General features: G+C 57.6%; 1 protein-coding gene across 5 annotated transcripts; it reads right to left on the bottom strand.

Annotated features, from left to right (window-relative positions):
- Positions 1-25: 25 nt before the first annotated feature.
- Positions 26-17,929, bottom strand: ABCB8 (ATP binding cassette subfamily B member 8). 5 transcript variants are annotated; one of them, XR_010159061.1, is made up of 16 exons: positions 17,592-17,929; positions 12,293-12,605; positions 11,782-11,937; positions 11,611-11,705; positions 11,381-11,486; positions 10,468-10,629; positions 10,264-10,349; positions 10,061-10,158; positions 9,582-9,687; positions 5,930-5,963; positions 5,598-5,734; positions 5,311-5,405; positions 5,001-5,134; positions 4,093-4,271; positions 1,368-1,618; positions 26-380 (listed from the first exon to the last, which is right to left on the bottom strand). XR_010159061.1 is itself a non-coding variant. In XM_519524.8 (16 exons), exons 1-16 carry the CDS (start codon positions 17,684-17,686, stop codon positions 240-242), a joined length of 2,157 nt encoding a protein of 718 aa, XP_519524.7. In that variant the 5' UTR covers positions 17,687-17,805; the 3' UTR covers positions 26-239. The 5 variants fall into 5 exon arrangements, 4 of the variants coding, with proteins under 4 accessions (XP_519524.7, XP_009452852.5, XP_063671896.1 ...); XM_519524.8 differs by having other exon boundaries at positions 4,124-4,271; positions 17,592-17,805; XM_009454577.5 differs by lacking the exon at positions 12,293-12,605 and adding an exon at positions 12,606-12,767 and having other exon boundaries at positions 4,124-4,271; positions 17,592-17,788.
- Positions 17,930-17,947: the final 18 nt, after the last annotated feature.

Genomic DNA, 17,947 nt, shown 5'->3' with positions numbered 1-17,947 from the left:
GCCCAATGACTCTGGCAGACTCTGGTGGGAGGGAGGCAGCCGGCAGGACTGGGGAGGGGAGGGAGGGATTGGCCTCCCCTGCCAGCTGCTCGGCCTCGGCTTTATTGTGAACAGGAGCAGCCGCAGCGACTCTCCACATGCTGGCCCTCCTGGGGGCTCAGTCCCCAGTAGGCTCCCCCAGGCTGAGCCCCAGCCCTAACACTGATGCTTGGCAGCGACCACACCTCAGGGGGCCCTTCTCAGGACTTGTGCTGGTGGCTCCTGGGGCCTTCTGGCTTTTTGGGCGGTGGGGCCGCTGTTCTCGGGGCATCCAGGGCCTGCCTCCGGATGAGCTCGGCGTATAGCCCGCCTTTCTTCAGGAGCTCTTCATGTGTCCCAGCCTGGAAGATGGGAGGGAGGGGCGGATGGTTGCTCCAAGGCATGCAGGCTTCAGAACCCTCAGAGAGCTGAGCCTCTCTATCAGCCATTGGGCCCATGGTCACTTAGGCCGGTGTCCCTTCTGGGGACACTCTGAAACCAATGCCCAATCTGAAAGGAACCACCACTGGCATGCTGCATTAGTTACTGCCACTTCCCTACTTAGCTGAATTTTGGAAGAACATGATTCCCTCTGTCCCCCTTACAGAGCCCAAGGCTCCAACTCAGGATCCGTCTCCCTGCACGAGCCCCTCAGCCTTGGCTTGAATGAGTGGCTGTTAGCCAACGCCACACAGCCTCTGGGGTCCTACTCCTGACTCCCTGCACAGGTTCCTTGGCGCTGCTTCTCCTGCACCTGATACCCTGGGCAGCCAGCCCTGCTCCTCGCTCCCAGCACCATACTCTGAGTATGTTTCCTTTTTGTTTTTTGAGACAGGGTCTCATTCTGATGCCAGGCTGGAGCGCAATGGCACAATCATTGTTCACTGCAGCCTCAACCTCTGGGGCTCAAGTAATCCTCCCGCCTCCGCCTCCAGAGTAGCTGGGAATACAGGTGCATGCCACCACATCCGGCTAATTTTTTTTTTTTTGGTATTTTGTAGAGACAGGGTCCCGCTATGCTGCCCAGGCTAGCCTCAAGAGATCCTTCTGCCTTGGCTTCCCAAAGTGCTGGGATTACGGGCACCCGGCTAGTACTTTTCCTTTTGATCCTGGGAGCTGATGTGCAATTATACTATCCCAGGGGACAGAAGAAGAAACTGAGGGCCTGAGAGGCCAGGGCTTGGCTGAATGCAGGAACTCCTGACTCTACATGGGACGCTGCTTCCAGAATATAGCCCCCAAGGCCCTGGGGCCAGGCCACAACTTCATATAACTCATTGCAGCATTGTGCCACTGTCCGTGATGAAGCCATCCTCAACCCACTGATCCACGCCCCCAGGACAACTAACCTCCCAGACACGGCCATCGGCCATGACGACAATGCAGTGGGCCCCACGGACAGTGCTGAGCCGGTGGGCAATTACCAGCACCGTGCGGCCTGCACTGGCCCGGTCCAGGGCCTCCTGTACAACCCGCTCGGACTCTGCGTCCAGCGCGCTGGTAGCTTCATCCAGTATCAGCACCGTGGGCTGCTTGATAAGGGCTCGGGCGATGGCCAGGCGCTGCTTCTGGCCCCCAGACAGGGTAGTGCCCCGTTCACCTGGGAAGGGAGGGGCAGGGCAGGAGCCTGAAGCTGTGCACTTGAGGGTGGCCCACAAAGGGGCACAGGGTTCTTCCTGAATGCCCATCAAGATCCTCTAAGTGCCCCTCTCAGCACTGTGCACCCTCCTCCTGCCTCTGACCCCCACCCCGCACTGTGCACCCTCCTCCTGCCTCTGACCCCCACCCCGCACTGTGCACCCTCGTCCTGGCTCTGACCCTCCACCCCACACTGTGCACCCTCCTCCTGCCTCTGACCCCCACCCCGCACTGTGCACCCTCCTCCTGCCTCTGACCCCCACCCCGCACTGTGCACCCTCCTCCTGCCTCTGACCCCCACCCCGCACTGTGCACCCTCCTCCTGCCTCTGACCCCCCACCCCGCACTGTGCACCCTCCTCCTGCCTCTGACCCCCACCCCGCACTGTGCACCCTCGTCCTGGCTCTGACCCTCCACCCCACACTGTGCACCCTCCTCCTGCCTCTGACCCCCACCCCGCACTGTGCACCCTCCTCCTGCCTCTGACCCCCACCCCGCACTGTGCACCCTCCTCCTGCCTCTGACCCCCACCCCGCACTGTGCACCCTCCTCCTGCCTCTGACCCCCACCCCGCACTGTGCACCCTCCTCCTGCCTCTGACCCTCCACCCCGCACTGTGCACCCTAGTCCTGCCTCTGACCCTCCACCCTGCACTGTGCACCCTCCTCCTGCCTCTGACCCCCACCCCGCACTGTGCACCCTCCTCCTGCCTCTGACCCCCACCCCGCACTGTGCACCCTCCTCCTGCCTCTGACCCCCCACCCCGCACTGTGCACCCTCCTCCTGCCTCTGACCCCCACCCCGCACTGTGCACCCTAGTCCTGCCTCTGACCCCCACCCCACTGTGCACCCTCCTCCTGCCTCTGACCCCCACCCCGCACTGTGCACCCTCCTCCTGCCTCTGACCCCCACCCCGCACTGTGCACCCTCCTCCTGCCTCTGACCCCCACCCCGCACTGTGCACCCTCCTCCTGCCTCTGACCCCCACCCCGCACTGTGCACCCTCCTCCTGCCTCTGACCCTCCACCCCGCACTGTGCACCCTAGTCCTGCCTCTGACCCCCACCCCGCACTGTGCACCCTCCTCCTGCCTCTGACCCCCACCCCGCACTGTGCACCCTCCTCCTGCCTCTGACCCCCACCCCGCACTGTGCACCCTCCTCCTGCCTCTGACCCCCCACCCCACACTGTGCACACTCCTCCTCTGGGTTCCCCCTGCACTGGCTCATCCCACCTCTGGGTCCCTCAGCCACTGTGCACACTTGCCCTGCCTCTGAGGGTGGCGTGACACCGCCAGCAGGGCTTGGTGCACTCCAAGGGAGTTGCCAAATGCCCCTCCCCAGCCATGGCAGTGCCTCAGGCCAGGATGACCCACACCCTGCCCTGTGCCTGCAGTTCCAAGCCACCTTCCCAGCCTCCCGGGTCTCTGTGGCTGTGGGGAACATCCAGCACCCAAACATGGGCTCTGGGGTCCAGTGACTCCAGGGAGGTGGGATTCGAAGCCCACAGAGGACAGCACAAGTGGCAGCCTGGGAGCCAAAAAGAACCTCAAGGTGACAGCAGGGTGACAGGTCAGTAAGGACGCAGCCCCAAGAAGGCCCAAATGAGCAGAAAGTACTAGGATCAGAGACACAAGGAAAGTGCCACCCAAAAGAGATGTGGGAGAGCACCCAGTGAGGACAGCTGGCATCTGGACAGTGTATCAACACGGCTGGAGGAGCCATCTAGAACATGATGGCTGGGCTGGGGACACTGGCCCCACAGCTCAGAAGGCTGGACTCAGACTGACCAGAGTTGAGAAGCCCAGGTATCCCTGTATCCTGAGAAGTGCTGAAACACTGTGCAACAGAGCCAAGACACTGGCCGAGAAACATGGCCCCGAAGGCTGGAAAAAGACCTGGGAGCTCCGCACGTCAAGCTGCAAGGTGCACGCCCTGCAGTGCCAGGCTGCGTGTTCCTAGTTCAGAACCACCAGAGCCCTCTCCTGGGGCCCATCCAGTCACCCTGATTCTAATGAGAAACGACTTTAGAGATGAAAAGCACAGGAAGGAAACAGGAGCCAGAGGGGGATGGATGGTGGAGAGGAGGCAGCCCCCCATTTCTTCTGTTCAGTCTGGGGAAGTGGCGGCCTTTTAGACTCGGTGAGGACTCCAAACACCATGCATCACTGTGTCCCTGGCCAGGGGCCTGTCATATGCCCTCTGTCGCATTCTCCAGCTCCTCCTAGAGCCCGTCCTGTCTCTGCAGCCTGCCTGGTCTGCTGGTTCTGAACCACACTGGCCTGGACTCCCCTGTCCCCACACAATGACTCTGTCCCCTTTGGCTGTGTTTCTGGTCTTCCCTGACACAACTGTCTTTCTCCCCAGCTGTCCCTGCTGCCCTCAGTCCCACTGGGCTGCTCACTGCTCCTGTGGAATCCTGTGTCCCAGTGCCTCACCACCTGGTTCCCGGCAGACCCGAGCACCCACCGACGACCGTGTTGTAGCCCTCAGGGAAGCTGGTGATGAACTCGTGAGCATTCGCTTCCCGGGCGGCTGTGTACACCTCTTCATCGGAAGCTTCCAGCTTCCCAAAGCGGATGTTTTCCATGATGGTCGTCCCAAACAGGACGGGCTCCTGTGGGTGAGGGGTTATGGAGACAGAGTCCACAGAAACATTCTCTTTGCCCCAGAAACCGGAGGGGCCACCATACACAATGGGACAGTCTATCTGGTGGATTAGATTAGGATCTCTTGAAGAATCAGACGTTCAAAGTCAGAGGTGAAGTGAGGATGCAGAGTGGCCCCCAAAAGGGAAGGACAGTTCGACTTCCTACCAAGGGCCCAGAATCCCTCCCCAGGAGTGGGAGTGGGAGGAGCTGGCAGGGCAGGGCGCTGGGAGTTGGGGGCTTGCATTTGCCTTTCTTCTGCACAGGCACTCTCCCTGGCGGGACAGCAGGCATGCCCTCTTCACTCACGGCCCTCAAAGGGAAGGGTGGACCCTCGCTGGGCAGTGCCACCTCAAGCAGAGGGAGAACAGCTGCAGCTCAGCACCTCCACTATAGGCTTCTCTAGACCTGGATGCTATGGGATTTGCAGAGAATCTGAGGGATTCCCCATCTGTGTAGACTGCTGTAAATGTGGACAAAGCGTCCCTGCTCTGGGAGACCAGGCAGAGTTGTGGCTGCTCCCACGACAGGGATGCCTCACCCAGACAACAGCTGAGGACATGTGAAGACGGCCAGGGTCTCCCGAGAGCAGCAAGGATGAGGGTGGGAAAGAAAGAAAAGGCACCTGAGGACTAAGGGGGCAGGGCCCAGGGGAGGACGGGCAGTGGGAGCCAAGGGCTGCCCATGTGGCCCCGCACCTGGCTGATGAAGCCGACAACCTGGCCCCGGAGCCAGGAGGGGTCAAGGGTGCGCAGGTCCCGCCCATCCAGCATCACCACGCCTGCCGTGGGATCGTAGAAGCGCTCCAGCAGGGAAGCCACGGTGGTCTTTCCTGGGGAATTGGGTTGAGAGGGAGGGAGGCCAGGGATTCTAGGGATTGTCCCAGGAAAGAAGGCCCCTTGTGGCAGTGGAGGAAGGGACCCCACCGGGGTCTCACTGCTCCCGGCCTTGCTCTGAGTGGCTGCTAGAGAAGAGTCAGAGGGTGAAGAGGTGGTGGGCTCCCCTTACCTCCGCCAGACTGGCCCACGAGGGCCACGATCTTGCCAGGGGGCAGCGTCAGGGTGAAGTCTTTCAGCACCTCGAAGCCGGGGCGGCAGGGGTAGCTGGGAGGAGCCGAGAGACCCCCAGTCAGACCAGGCTCCCAGCCCTTGTTGCCCGGGTCCCTCCTGAAGTCTCCCTGTAGCCCTCTGAGAGGGCCTGTTTATGGGGGACATTAGTCCAGACCTCCACCCCGAATCCACTCGCCTCATCCTCGGCCCAGGGACCCATCCCCACGCCTGCTCACCCGTGCTGACCTGAAGCAGACGTTCTGAAATGTAACGGAGCCACGCAGCTGCTCTTTGGGGACGCAGCAGCCCCCAGACAGTGGGATGCAGGGGTTCAGGGCCATGTACTCAAAGACCCGGGTGCCTGCACTCAGCCCCCGGACCACCTGTGGGAGGGGATCCAAAGTCCGCAGGGAGGCAGGAGTAGGGGTGACCACAGCATCTCCAGGGAGTGGCCATGGCTCTGGGCTGGGGTCTCCCCAGCTCCTCTGCCCGCCCACACCCGTCAATAGGCAGCTCCCACAGCGGCACACACGGCACAAACTCCACACCCCCGGCCCTCCACCCTACCGGCCACTCACCTGACCAAACAGGACAGAGAGGTTGGCCATGGACCTGTCAGAAAAAGGAGAGAGGGGTGGAATAGATGGGAACAAGAGCCAGAGGAGGGGAAGGAAGCCACGGTGGGGCGGGGGAGCAAGGAAGCAGGTGGCCTGTGGCCAAATGCAGAGACTGCTCCTGCACCATGGGGGCGTGGAGCCCTGGGACGTAGCAACACCAGATCGCTGAGCCCTGGCTCCCTCCTTGGCCAGATGAGGATGACAGCTGTCCCTCAGCTCAGCCCAAGCCCCTGGGAGGGGGTGCTCCACGAGGAAATGGAAGTGAAGGCACAGGCCTCTGTGGGTGTCCTCCAGTGCCCTGGCCTGTGGTCTGCAGGGTGAGGCCTGTGCACACATGCAGGGGTGATATCAGCCCACGAGGAAGGGAGCCCAGCTGACCCACGGACTCCCTGCTCGGCCCTGAGGATGCGGAGGCCGCCACCATGAACAGAGATCAAGGGTGCGTGGCTCAGAAGGGGAGAGCAGATCTAATGCTGCAGACTCTTGGGGAAGCAATGACTTTGGCAGACATTTAGGTGGAAGAAGTGATGTTAAATCTTTTTGGAGAAAGAAGAAAACAGAAGACACTGGGCCACAGGGGAACTCTCAGGAGACCCCAAAACAAAATTCCCTGAAAAAAACTTTTCTCATGAGCTTGCCCTGCAGATAAGTATACCCACAGTGTTATCTGTCTAGACAGTGGGTGGCCTCCTTCGTCCCGGCAGGGCCGGGGTAGGGCTGGCCGGCTGCCAGGAGGCTGAGGAGGAAGGTGAGTCACTGGTCCCTGACTGGCCTGGCTGACCTGTGACAGTGTGTGTATGCCTGGTCCCCTCCTAAATAAGAGGAAAGACTGACTCCCCAGCAACCCTTCAGCTGCAGACTCACTTCTTCCAGCACTAGGGTGGGGGTGAGTGGGAGGAGCCTCGAAACCCAAAAGGAAAAGCTCCCAGTGGACTCAGTGCAGTCAGCACTTGCTAAAGGCAGCCGGGGGAGGCACCAGGCAGGAAGGAGCCAGCCCAGCCAGCTATCTGTTGATGAGCAGGGGCACATTCTCCACCAGAGATCTGGAAGACATTAGGGCCTGGCAAAGGGGCTGGGCAGCAACTGAAATTCAAAATGCACATGACTCATTAGAGTGTGATGACCCTGCTCTCAGGGGCCGTGGGCTGTAGGCTACGGGCCTGTTCCCAGGTGGAGCCTGGCCCTGATTCTGATGAGGCGGCTGGGCCCCACTTGCTGTCTGTCTGGGCACCTCCCCATCTCTATCAGGAGTACTCAGGATGGGCTCATAGGTTAGGCTGCCTGAGGTAGGCCGGGCCATCCTGCTCCCCTCTCTCTGCTAGACCCCAGCGCCAATGCATGGGCCCTTGGCTTAGCTGGCAGGACCCTGTGGGAAACACGTCAGCTGCTTTATGCAACAAATCCAAACCCCCAAGATGAGTGGGGAAGAATCTCCACATAGGCAGCGCTAGAAGGACCTCCAAGAGGATGGGTCTAGGGCCTGTGGCTGTGGGAGCAGCCAGCGAAACAGCACAGACAAGCCCCTGGGGGTTCTTGTGTGTGTCATAAAGCTGCTGGATGGCCAAGCAGCACGGTGGGAGGTAAAGTCAGAGTCTCAGGCCCTAAAGGGGAAGTGGGGGTCCCGAAGCGGGAGGGTTGGGGCTGGACAGTGCAGCCACCCTCCCCACAGGGAGACAGTCCCACCACTGCCCACCACAGAGGGCTAAGGGGTGATTTTATTAAGGGAGCCACTGGGCTTCTTTTTTTTTTTTTGAGACGGAGTCTTGCTGTTGCCAGGCTGGGGTGCAGTGGCGCAATCTCAGGTCACTGCAACCTCTGCCTACCAGGTTCAAGCGATTCTCTTGCCTCAGCCTCCCGAGTAGCTGGGACTACCACCATGCCCAGCTAATTTTTGTATTTTTAGTAGAGACGGGGTTTCACCATGTTGGCCAGGATGGTCTCGATCTCTTAACTTCACGATCCACCCACCTCGGCCTCCCAAAGTGCTGGGATTACAGGTGTGCGCCACCGCACCCAGCCGCCACTGGGCTTCTTATGGGCCCTCAGGACTAAAACGACCGTCCCATTCAGAGAGGCCAAAACTCTGGTCAAGGGAAGTGGGTCAGCGCTGAGCAGGGCAGGCAGTGGTGGAGGCAGCCCCCCAAGACCCCATCTCTATCACAGTGAGAGCATCTGAACTCCAAAGCCACGACAGAACAGCTCCCAGCCCCCCAAGACCCCATCTCTATCACAGTGAGAGCATCTGAATTCCAAAGCCACGACAGAACAGCTCCTTGGGCTGGAGGAGGGGGCGAGGCTGCCAAGGAGGCCTGAGCCCAGGACCAGAAAGGGTCTGAAGGTGCTCAGATTAGGGAGCATCGAGCAGAAATGGGGCACACGAGGGTGTCCATGCAGCTGCGGAAATGGGAGGAACGTCTCTGTGGAATGTCAGGTTTGGGGCTGAAAATGGGAGCCTGTCTCCATCCGCCTCCCCCTTCCTGGGACAGTACACCCTGCAGTGAGGGGTTCTGATCCGGCGGACACACAAGCAGGGGTGCACCATGCAGCAGGGTGAGGACACATGCCTCAGTAGAATGGGGTGGGGGCCCTGGTGGAAGAGCAGGGGGGTCGTGGGGGGAGGGATGGGGTGGCAGAGGTGATGCACGGTTCGTGGAGACGGGTCTTCACCCTTTGATGATCTGTTACAGCATATTTACTATCTCATTATTTACCATAACATATTTATGTAGAACTGCTTGTGTTTAGCTTGGAAAGAGATAGGAGGGGGGAGGCCCGCCTTGGGCTGTCTGGTGATCAGCTCTGGTCATCCCAGAGGCTCAGCTGAGCGGGTGGTTTCGGACCAATGCAAAGCAATAAGCTATAAGGGTGGGGTGTGTGGGGACAGGAGTCAGCTTGTCATCCCTGGAAGTGGCAGGCATGGGGAAGGGCAGCTCACAAAGCCTGTCAAGGATGGTCCTTCCATGCATGGAATGTCACAGCCTGCAGCGGAAGGGAATTCGGACAGGGTGCAACACGGAGGAAGCTGAGGACACAATGTGGAGTGACAAAACGCAGTCACAAAAGGACATAGTCTGACTCCACTTAGAGGACGTCCCTAGAGTTGTCAAATCATAAGGACAGAAAGTGGAATGGTGGGTGCCAGGGGCTGGGGGAGGGCAAATGGGGATTCGCGTGTCATGGGGATAGTTTCCGCTCTGCCAGGTAAGAGTTCTGGAGGCGGATGGTGACAACAGCTGCACAGCAATGTGAGTGCACCCACTGCCCATGAGCTGCACACTTCAAAATGGTTAAAATGCTGTATTTTATGTTTTGTGTACTTTACCACATTTGAAACAAATTTTTAAAAAGCCTGTCAAGGAAACTTCTGGGTCCTTTGGAAGGCTGAAGATGACAAGCACCTGCCTGCTGCAGCGCCACTGCCCCAGCCGGGAGGGTTGTTATGGGCCCTGAGGGGCTCTCTCTCCCCACCCTATGCATCCCTGGGGAAGCTGGGCAGGCCTGGAGCTGCACAGCAGTCGGCCCCCAGAGAAGGCTGGCACCCGTGTGCCCTAACCCAGCAGGGCTCTGGAGGGCAGCAGGGGGCTCTGTAGCAATGGGAACGGCCCCCACTTACCTTTGCACTGTCTGGGAGGCCACCAGGAAGGACATGAGGTCTCCCCCTGTCAGCTGCTGTCCGGCCACAAGGGAGCCCCCAATAAATAGGGTACCCAAGACCATGCCTGCAGGAGAGGGGAAGTGAGGGAGGATGAAGCCAGGGCAGAGGAAACAGCCCTGGGCCTGCTCTGCCACTGCTGACTGGGAGAGTCAGGTGAGGCGCATGACTGGTCCCAGCGTTGGCTTCCTCCTTGGAAGAGCAAGTCGGGGTGGGCACGCCTCCATGGCCTCCTTGAGGGTGGCCCTGTAGTGTTCCACATGGAGTCCCATAGCTGGGTTGGGACATCGGCACCCTCCCTTTACCTGCAAGAGTTAGCAGCTGGCCCGAGGCGAATGCAGGCAGCCAGCAGATGGAGGGCGGGCCTTTGCCTGCCTTGGCTGCTCCCAGCTCCTCCCCAGCCCACAAGCGACCCTCCAGCCCCCAACTGGCTCACTCACAGTTGAAGGCGATGTTGGAAAGCCCTTGGAACAAGGCGATGCCGCGGCCCAGCTCCTCTGCCCGGCAGCGGCATGCTTCCAGCTCTGCCCCATAGCGCCTGGTGAGAGAGACCAGTGCATTCAGGAGGCAGCTGGGCTGGCACGAAGGGTGGGCAGGGTGTGGGGGGCATCTCTGCTTTGTGCTCCGCCCTCCCAGGACTCACTCCTCTTCCCGTTGCTCCATGGCGAAGGCACGCACAGTCCGCACATTGCCCAGGGCCTCGTCTGCTACGCCCATTGCCCTGGCGATCTGCAAGGAGTCCAGGAAACAGGACAAGGAGTCCAGGATGGGGACAGGGAGGAGTTCCGGGGAGTGGAAAGAGAAACGGTGTGGGGAGGGTGAAGAGGATGGCCAGGAACGCCGGTACCTGCTCCTGACACTGGCGAGACAATTTTCGGAGGCCTGAGCCCATCAGGGTGCCCACTCCCATCAGGGCTGGTGTGGCCACCATCAGCAGCAGCGTGAGGCGTGTAGACAGCATGGACAGGGACACCAGGCAGCCTGCCACCTGGGTGCAGCTTCGCAGCCCCTAGGGAGTGGGAGGGAAGGCGGGAGGCTACGGCGTCCGCACCATGACAGGAAGGACTTTTCCAAGGGTCAGCTGGCTGTAGCTCTGCACTCCCAAGGCCAAGGCCCAGGTCTTGGCCCCTGGGAGGCCCAGTGGCAGTCCACCGGTCACAGTACGTAACCCTAACTCGGCCAGTTGGGGTGCGAGCAGCAGGCCTGAGGGGGCCGAGCGAGAATGCTATGAACTGTGGCATCCTTCCCCTAGACAAATCCCAGCTTGCTTCTCTTTCTGTTCTAGGAACTGAACAAAGAAAACTGCATGGGGGTACACCAGTGACTGCCTAGGCCAGTGTGTGGCATGATCCAGCAGTCAGAGTCGGTGTGGGCGGATAAGGGGAGGGCATCTGTGTTCGGTAGGCCACTGCGCATGCTCAATGCTTGTCAGCAATCCAGGCACTCTGGGGACAAGGCAGGCGAAGTGATTTTGCTCTTGCCAGGAAAGGCTCTTGTCTGAGTGCTTGGGAAGGCTTTCCAGGGAAGATTCGGTTTCAGAGCAGTGGAGAAGCAGCCTGTCCTGACCTTGGACACTGCCTCTACACTTTCCTTCCATGAACTTCCATGGTCCCTCACCCATGCCCTCACAGGCAGTGGGTTTCTCGAGTCAGTATGCGCCTGTCAGCCCAACATCAGGGCTGGGGCGGGCAGGGCTGGCCTGGTGAATCCACATGGGAAAGTGTGTGTGTGGACGTGGTGGGGGCCACTGGGCCACTGACCTGGGAGATGACAAGCTTGAAGGATGACTTAAACTCCTGCACGTCAGTTGTCAAGCGGCTCACCAGCTGCCCTGTCTTATTGGCGTCAAAGAAGGCGATGTCTTGTCTGGCATGGGACAAGAACCAATAAGGAGGGCAGAAAAGGGAGACATTACTTCAGGATAAGGCCCTACCCCCAGACCCCTCAGGCCATCAGTCACCCCAACTCTGCACCCTGCGGCTGGCAGTACCGGAGCAGGGAGCTGAAGAGGGCCCTCCGCATGTCCACAGCCATGCGCTCGCCAACGTGGGACAGCAGCACCAGGTACCCGAAGGTCAGCAGTCCCTGCGCAAGAGCCCAGTGCACTCAGGGATGCCTCGGGTGGCTCCTCGGCGGCCCCCAGCCCCACTCCCGGCTGTACCTGGACACCATAGAGGATAAGCAGGTGGGTGCTGAGATTCTGGGACTCAGTCATGAAACTCCCCACGTGGTCCCTCGTGTACTTGGCCACGACCTCTACCAGCTGGCCCAGGAGCAGGGGGATCTGTACATTCACGAGTGCCGCACCCAAGGCCAGCTGGAATGGGGAGACAGAGGGGACAAATGTTTTAAGTGGGGGAGCCACTCCTCCCCATCCCCAGCCAGATCTTGGCCCTTCCTCTCCCACTACTGAGCACTGCTCTTGTCCAGGTTGTGGCTGGTCATGTGGACACATCAGTGCCTCTCAGAGGTTCAAACCCTGGCTTCCAGTCCCCACGGAACCCTGCCCACCCAGCCACCCAGTGTTGATGCTCCTGGCACCCCTGAACCCCTGGCTAGCCCTTGCTGCTCCCCTGAGCTCTCCCCTGAGAGGCAGCGAGACAGGAATGCCATCCCTTTGCAGCTCTGGGTCCTGCCCTGTCCCCAGGATGGAGAAGTGGGGAAAGCCTCACCACGACGGCTACCCCCAGGACCAGCAGGTGGGGGTGCAGAAACTGCCAGAAGAGCTTCCAGTTAAAGCGAGACCCCACGACATGGGGTGTGGAGCTGGCAGGAGGGGCCTCTTCTGCCTCACACAGGGCCACAAGGCAGAGGTGGGGACGCTTACTCAGTACCATGGGGCCTAGCAGGGCTCCCCCAACCCAGCACCAGGCAGAGGGGCTCCATCTGGGAGCTAGGGGGGCTCGAGGGAGGTGGGCCCAGAGCTGGGACCGCAGGTGGGCCACGGCCCGGAGGAGGGAGGAGCTGCAGTAGCCATCAGAGTACCTGTAAGGAGAGAGAGGCATGGATGGCTTGAGGCTCCGACTGCCCTTCTGCTGACCAGCACACCCATGGGGCTCTGGCTGAGCCCTCTGGAAGCAGCACTTCCTCTTCTTTCAGGCCCTTGCCCCTGCCCTTCTCGGGGCTGTTCTGAAGCAACTTCAGTTTCTAAGACATGTCCATGGGCAAAGTCGCAGAGGAATGAGGCGCTGAGCACAAAATCTAGTCTTAAAAGTCTTATTCCCCCGGGCAACTCTCAGGCAACACCCAGCCAGCCAGGGCCCTCGCAGCCTCGACTCCAGGCTCTGACAGAATGACAGCCTGAAGAACTGGATGGCACGTTAGATGGCCACACACTGCCTGGACAGGAAGGGGCCGGGGGTTTAAGGGACCACGGTGCAGAGAGGTGAGGAAAGAGAGCTGCTCCTGTGCCCGGCACTGGACTTGCTCACAGCAGCCACCAGGGCAGACACGGCCCCACCTCCTGGAGCTAATGGGCTACTTCCCTTGATCCTCACCTCCCTGGGAGGGAGGTGCCATTATTCTCACCTGACAGATGAAAAAAATCATGTGGAGCTAAGAGAGCTGAAATAACTTGTCCGCAGGCAGCAGAACTGGGACGAGCAGGGAACCAAGTCTGCAGTCTGACTCCAGCACCCAGGCTGGCTCTACTCTGCCAGTGTGCCATGTCTTCTGATGTTCCAGGCCCATTACCCTACCTCCCCTCCCTGGCCTGGGGCGCCATGACACACACTCCCTCTCCACAGCGGAAGGAGGAAACAGAGAAAAATAAGAATTCTAATAACTTATCTTGTCATCTTGAATAGGACAATTACCTTCTCTTTCCTTCAGCTGCCACATCTATAAAATGCTAACATCGATTCCACTATTCTAGACATTGTGGTTTTTTTTTTTTTTTTTGAGACAGAGTCTCGCTCTGTCACCCCAGCTGGAGTGAAGCGGCACAATCTCGGCTCACTGCAACCTCTGCCTCCCGGGTTCAAGAGATTCTCCTGCCTCAGCCTCCTGAGCAGCTGGGACTACAAGCACGAGCCACCACGCCCAGCTAATTTTTGTATTTTTAGTAGAGATGGGGTTTCGCTTTATTGGTCAGGCTGGTCTTGAACTCCTGACCTCATGATCCACCTGCCTCAGCCTCCCAAAGTGCTAGGATTACAGGCATGAGCCACCACGCCTGGCCTATTCTACACATTTTGAACCTACTGTGTGCAGGTGCTCTGCTCGGAGTTATGGAGTTACATGACAGCTGAAGTAACTCCCCTCACAGCAGTCATGCTTGAGTGCGGGAGACTCACAGTTAACTGGAAATCAGAGGCACAAAACAGCTTGAAGCCCTGCTCCTCCTTCTCCTCAGAGGGAGTCAGGAAAGGCCTTCTAGGTAAGGGGGAACCTGTGAGGGGGAACAGGCCAGGCACAGGTGGGGGTGGAGTGTAAAGGGGAGAGCTCTAGGCAGAGGAAAAGCAAGTGCGGGTATCTGCTGTAAGAAAGGATGGGAGAGAAATTTCAGGAATTGTATGGTTGAAGCCTGACCTACAAGAAGGGAAAAGAGACATGAGACTTGCGGGAGGGGCAGTTTTCTAGTTCTTATAAAGCTCCTGGACTTGGGGGGCAATAAGGGTCATGGTGATTTTTAGGCCGAGATGTGCCAAGATTAGGTTTTCATTTTAAAGATCGTAGCATGGCCGGGCGCAGTGGCTCACGCCTGTAATCCCAACACTTTGGGAGGCTGAGGCGGGTGGATCATTTGAGGCCAGGAGTTCTAGATCAACATGTTGAAACCCTTCTCTACTAAAAATTAGCTGGATGTGGTGGTGTGTGCCTGTGGTCCCAGCTACTTGGGAGGCTGAGGCAGAGAATCACTTAAACCTGGGAGGAGGAGGTCACAGCGAGCCAAGATCGTGCTACCGTACTCCAGCCTGGACAACAGAGCAAGACTCTGTCTTGAAAAAAAAAAAAAGATCATAGCAGAGGGGCATGGGCTGGAGGCAGACAGGACTGGTTGTAGGGAGCAGAAGTTATCCAGCCAGGAGAGGATGGTGAGATCTAGAAGATCTAGATAAGCTTACTGATGGGGAAAGGTTTAAAAAAAGAGTAGTGTGAGCTTTTCTCTTTACCATCATGGCCTTTCACATCCCTAGACCCTTCTAATTGCAGTCTTCATCTCATCCTTCCCCTGCTTTCAGGAAGGCCTGTGCCTTTTGCCTACATGAGGCCTTCTCCCACCCCATTCCAACTGCCAGGTTTTTATGTCTTGTTTTCCACTGTGTTCTTGTTTCTATCAGAAAGATAGAGACGCTTACTCTCCTTCTGCCTTGTGTAACTGTCCAGTTTTCCCATTACGCCATGTGTTTCTGAAAGGCAGGAAATTATATCTTAGACAGCACTGGCAGAACTCCGGTACATAACAGATGTTCCGCAAATGTTTATGCTTGTTGAGCACATGCATGCCCTCATTAGAGGTGCAGGACAATCTGACCTAACTACTACAGGGTTTTGCAAATGTTTAGACTTCCTGTGGCCTACAGCAAGAAACATATCTTACTTGCAACCCAGTACAATGAACACATACATGCCACACAAAATGGAAATGCTTCACAAAATAACATTTTCTCTAATTCTTAACATGTATTCTGATTCTTTTCTTTTCTTTTCAAGACAGGGTCTCACTCTTTTGCCCCGGCTGGAGAGCAGTGGCGCTATGCTGGCTGACTGCAACCTCCACCTCCCAGGTTCAAGCGATTCTCCTGCCTCAGCCTCTCGAGTAGCTGGGACTACAGGTGCCCACCACCATGCCTGGTTAATTTTTGTATTTTTAGTACAGACAGGGCTTCACCATGTTGGCTAGGCTGGTCTTGAACTCCTGACCTCAAGTGATCTGCCTGCCCCGGCCCCTCAAAGTGCTGGGATTACAGGCGTGAGCCAACACACCCGGCTAAGTTTTGTATGGGGTTTCACCATGTTGGCCAGGCTGGTCTTGAACTCCTGACCTCAAGTGATCTGCCTGCCTTGGCCCCCCAAAGTGCTGGGATTACAGGTGTGAGCCACTGTGCCTGGCCTACATTTACTTTTATTTATTTATTTATTTATTTGAGACGGAGTCTTGCTCTGTCATGCTGGAGCGCAATGGCACAATCTCGGCTCACTGCAACCTTTGCCTCCCAGGTTTGAGCAATTCTCCTGCCTCAGCCTCCCGAGTAGCTGGGACTACAGGCGCGTGCAACCACGCCTGGCTAATTTTTGTATTTTTAGCAGAGACGGGGTTTCACCACGTTGGCCAGGCTGGTCTTGAACTTCTGACCTCAGGTGATCGCCTGCCTTGGCCTCCCAAAGTGCTGGGATTACAGGCGTGAGCCACCGCGCCCAGCCTATATTTACTTTTAAATGGTCCTGACCAACTAAATGCATTTCATAATCTATTGAAAAATACTGACTAATGAACACATATATACTTGAATATTATTTGATGTCTTTCCTTGGGTTTCTCTCTGGTTTAAATAACATCAACACCCTTACTCTTTCCTAAGAACTGTTTTTAAACCTTTCAATAATTTAGCATGGTCTTTTTCCAGCTTCTTGCATTGTCTCCAAACTAAGACTCTAAGAAAGTCTTGGTCGTTGCCAAGAGCATGTGGATTACTTCCCAGTACCAAGACTTCCAGCTCCAGCTCGATCCAGCTCTTGCCCTCCATCAGTCAGATGGGCTTTCCAAATGACACAACTCCACATCCACCTGCCCTTGGGAATCTTCTATCTGTTTGGCCCCCAAGTAATTCACTCCAGGATTAGAAAGGATGGCCAGGTGAGGTGGCTCATGCCTGTAATCCCAGCACTTTGGGAGGCGGAGGCAGGCAGATCACCCGAGGTCAGGAGTTCAAGACCAGCCTGCCCACCAATATGATGAAACCCCGTCTCTACTAAAAATACAAACATTAGCCGGGTGTGGTGCACATCTGTAATCCCAGCTACTTGGGTGGCTGAAGCATGAGAATTGCTTGAACCCAGGAGGCAGAGGTTGCAGTCAGTCGAGACCATGCCACTGCACTCCAGCCTGGGTGACAGAGCGAGACTCTGTCTCAAAAAAAAAAAAAAGAAAAGAAAAGAAAAGAAAAAGGAATCAGTCCCTTCTCATAAAGCATTTACATTCGAGTTGTAGTTTCAGGGTCCTTGTTTGTTTCCCATCTGTCTGTCTGTCTGTCTCTCTCTCGACCAACCTGTGTAGAGTGTTTTGCGAAAAACACACATGTACAAGTTACTAGATTGACTCTTTTTTTTTTTTTTCTGAGGCAGAGTCTCACTCTATCACCCGGGCTGGAGTGCAGTGGCCATGATCTCAGCTCACTGCAACCTCCGCCTCCCAGGTTGAAGCGATTCTCCTGCCCCAGCCTTCCAAGTAGTTGGAATTACAGGCGCGTGCCACCAATCACGGCAAATTTTTGTATTTTTTAGTAGAGATGAGGTTTTGCCATGTTGGCCAGGCTGGTCTCGAACTCCTGGTCTTCCAAAGTGCTGGGATTACAGGAGTGAGCCACCGCGCCCGGCCTATTAGATTGGCTCTTTATCCCTGCTGAACATCTCTAGTTCTTCTTCGACTCACTTTGAATCCTGGAAGCACCACTACATTAAATGTCTCTTCATACTAATAAGAATTTTCGTCCAAATCGCCCAATCAACTCCAGGGCCAGGAAAGGGGACCCCTGGTCGGGAGCGCGGACTGGGCGTGGTCACTGACCCCGAGCGTCCCCTCCTTTTGGCTGACACGCGGCTGCAGACGCAGGAGCCTCCTGCTGGCGACTGGAGTGTCACTATAAATAATTGAGGCCAACACCCGCGGAGTGACATTCCACCCCGGTAGGCCTGGCCTACAGCTCCCAGCAAGCCTCGCGCAAGCCCGTGGACTCCATCTCCCGGCGGGCCGGCACTGCCCTGCCGGGCGGTCAATGGCCCGCGCTGAGTAGGTTTTTCCGTTTTTACCTGACAGCTGAGAATGTCTGGAAGCGGAGGGGCGGTAGCAGCCTGCCTGGGAATGGGCCACCCCGAATCCCGACCCGAAATAAATGCACCAGCATGCTGACGCGGTAAAACAGGAGCCGCCGGCAATAGCAGTTTCACCCTCATCCCACTGAGGGCTCCATGTTGGCTCCCGCCCCCATCCCGACAACCCCCTCGCGCCTTGGCGGTGATTGGTGAAAAGACACATCAATCTCGCTTCAAGCTGTGATTGGAGGATATGTTGTCAGCCCCCTCCTTTTGGAACTGTGATTGGAGGGAATCGCCTATCCGCCCGCCCCCTGCTCTGGGCGGAGCCGAGCAGGAAGTGGGCCTGGCTT

Source organism: Pan troglodytes, chromosome 6 (genome assembly GCF_028858775.2).
Source record: "Pan troglodytes isolate AG18354 chromosome 6, NHGRI_mPanTro3-v2.0_pri, whole genome shotgun sequence".
Taxonomy (NCBI): Eukaryota; Metazoa; Chordata; class Mammalia; order Primates; family Hominidae; genus Pan; species Pan troglodytes.
The sequence above is the reverse complement of the archived record's forward strand: the minus strand, read 5'-3'. Positions and strand labels throughout refer to the sequence as shown.

What these genes read in the sequence shown, in the direction of transcription:
- ABCB8 (XM_519524.8), bottom strand. Translation starts at nt 17,686, where the DNA reads ATGCTGGTGCATTTATTTCGGGTCGGGATTCGGGGTGGCCCATTCCCA. An exon ending in CTCGCCAGTGTCAGGAGCAG is followed by an intron (nt 10,350 to 10,467) that starts GTACCGGCGTTC and finishes GACTCCTTGCAG; the next exon opens with ATCGCCAGGGCAATGGGCGT. An exon ending in TTGTCGGCTTCATCAGCCAG is followed by an intron (nt 4,272 to 5,000) that starts GTGCGGGGCCAC and finishes CCTCACCCACAG; the next exon opens with GAGCCCGTCCTGTTTGGGAC.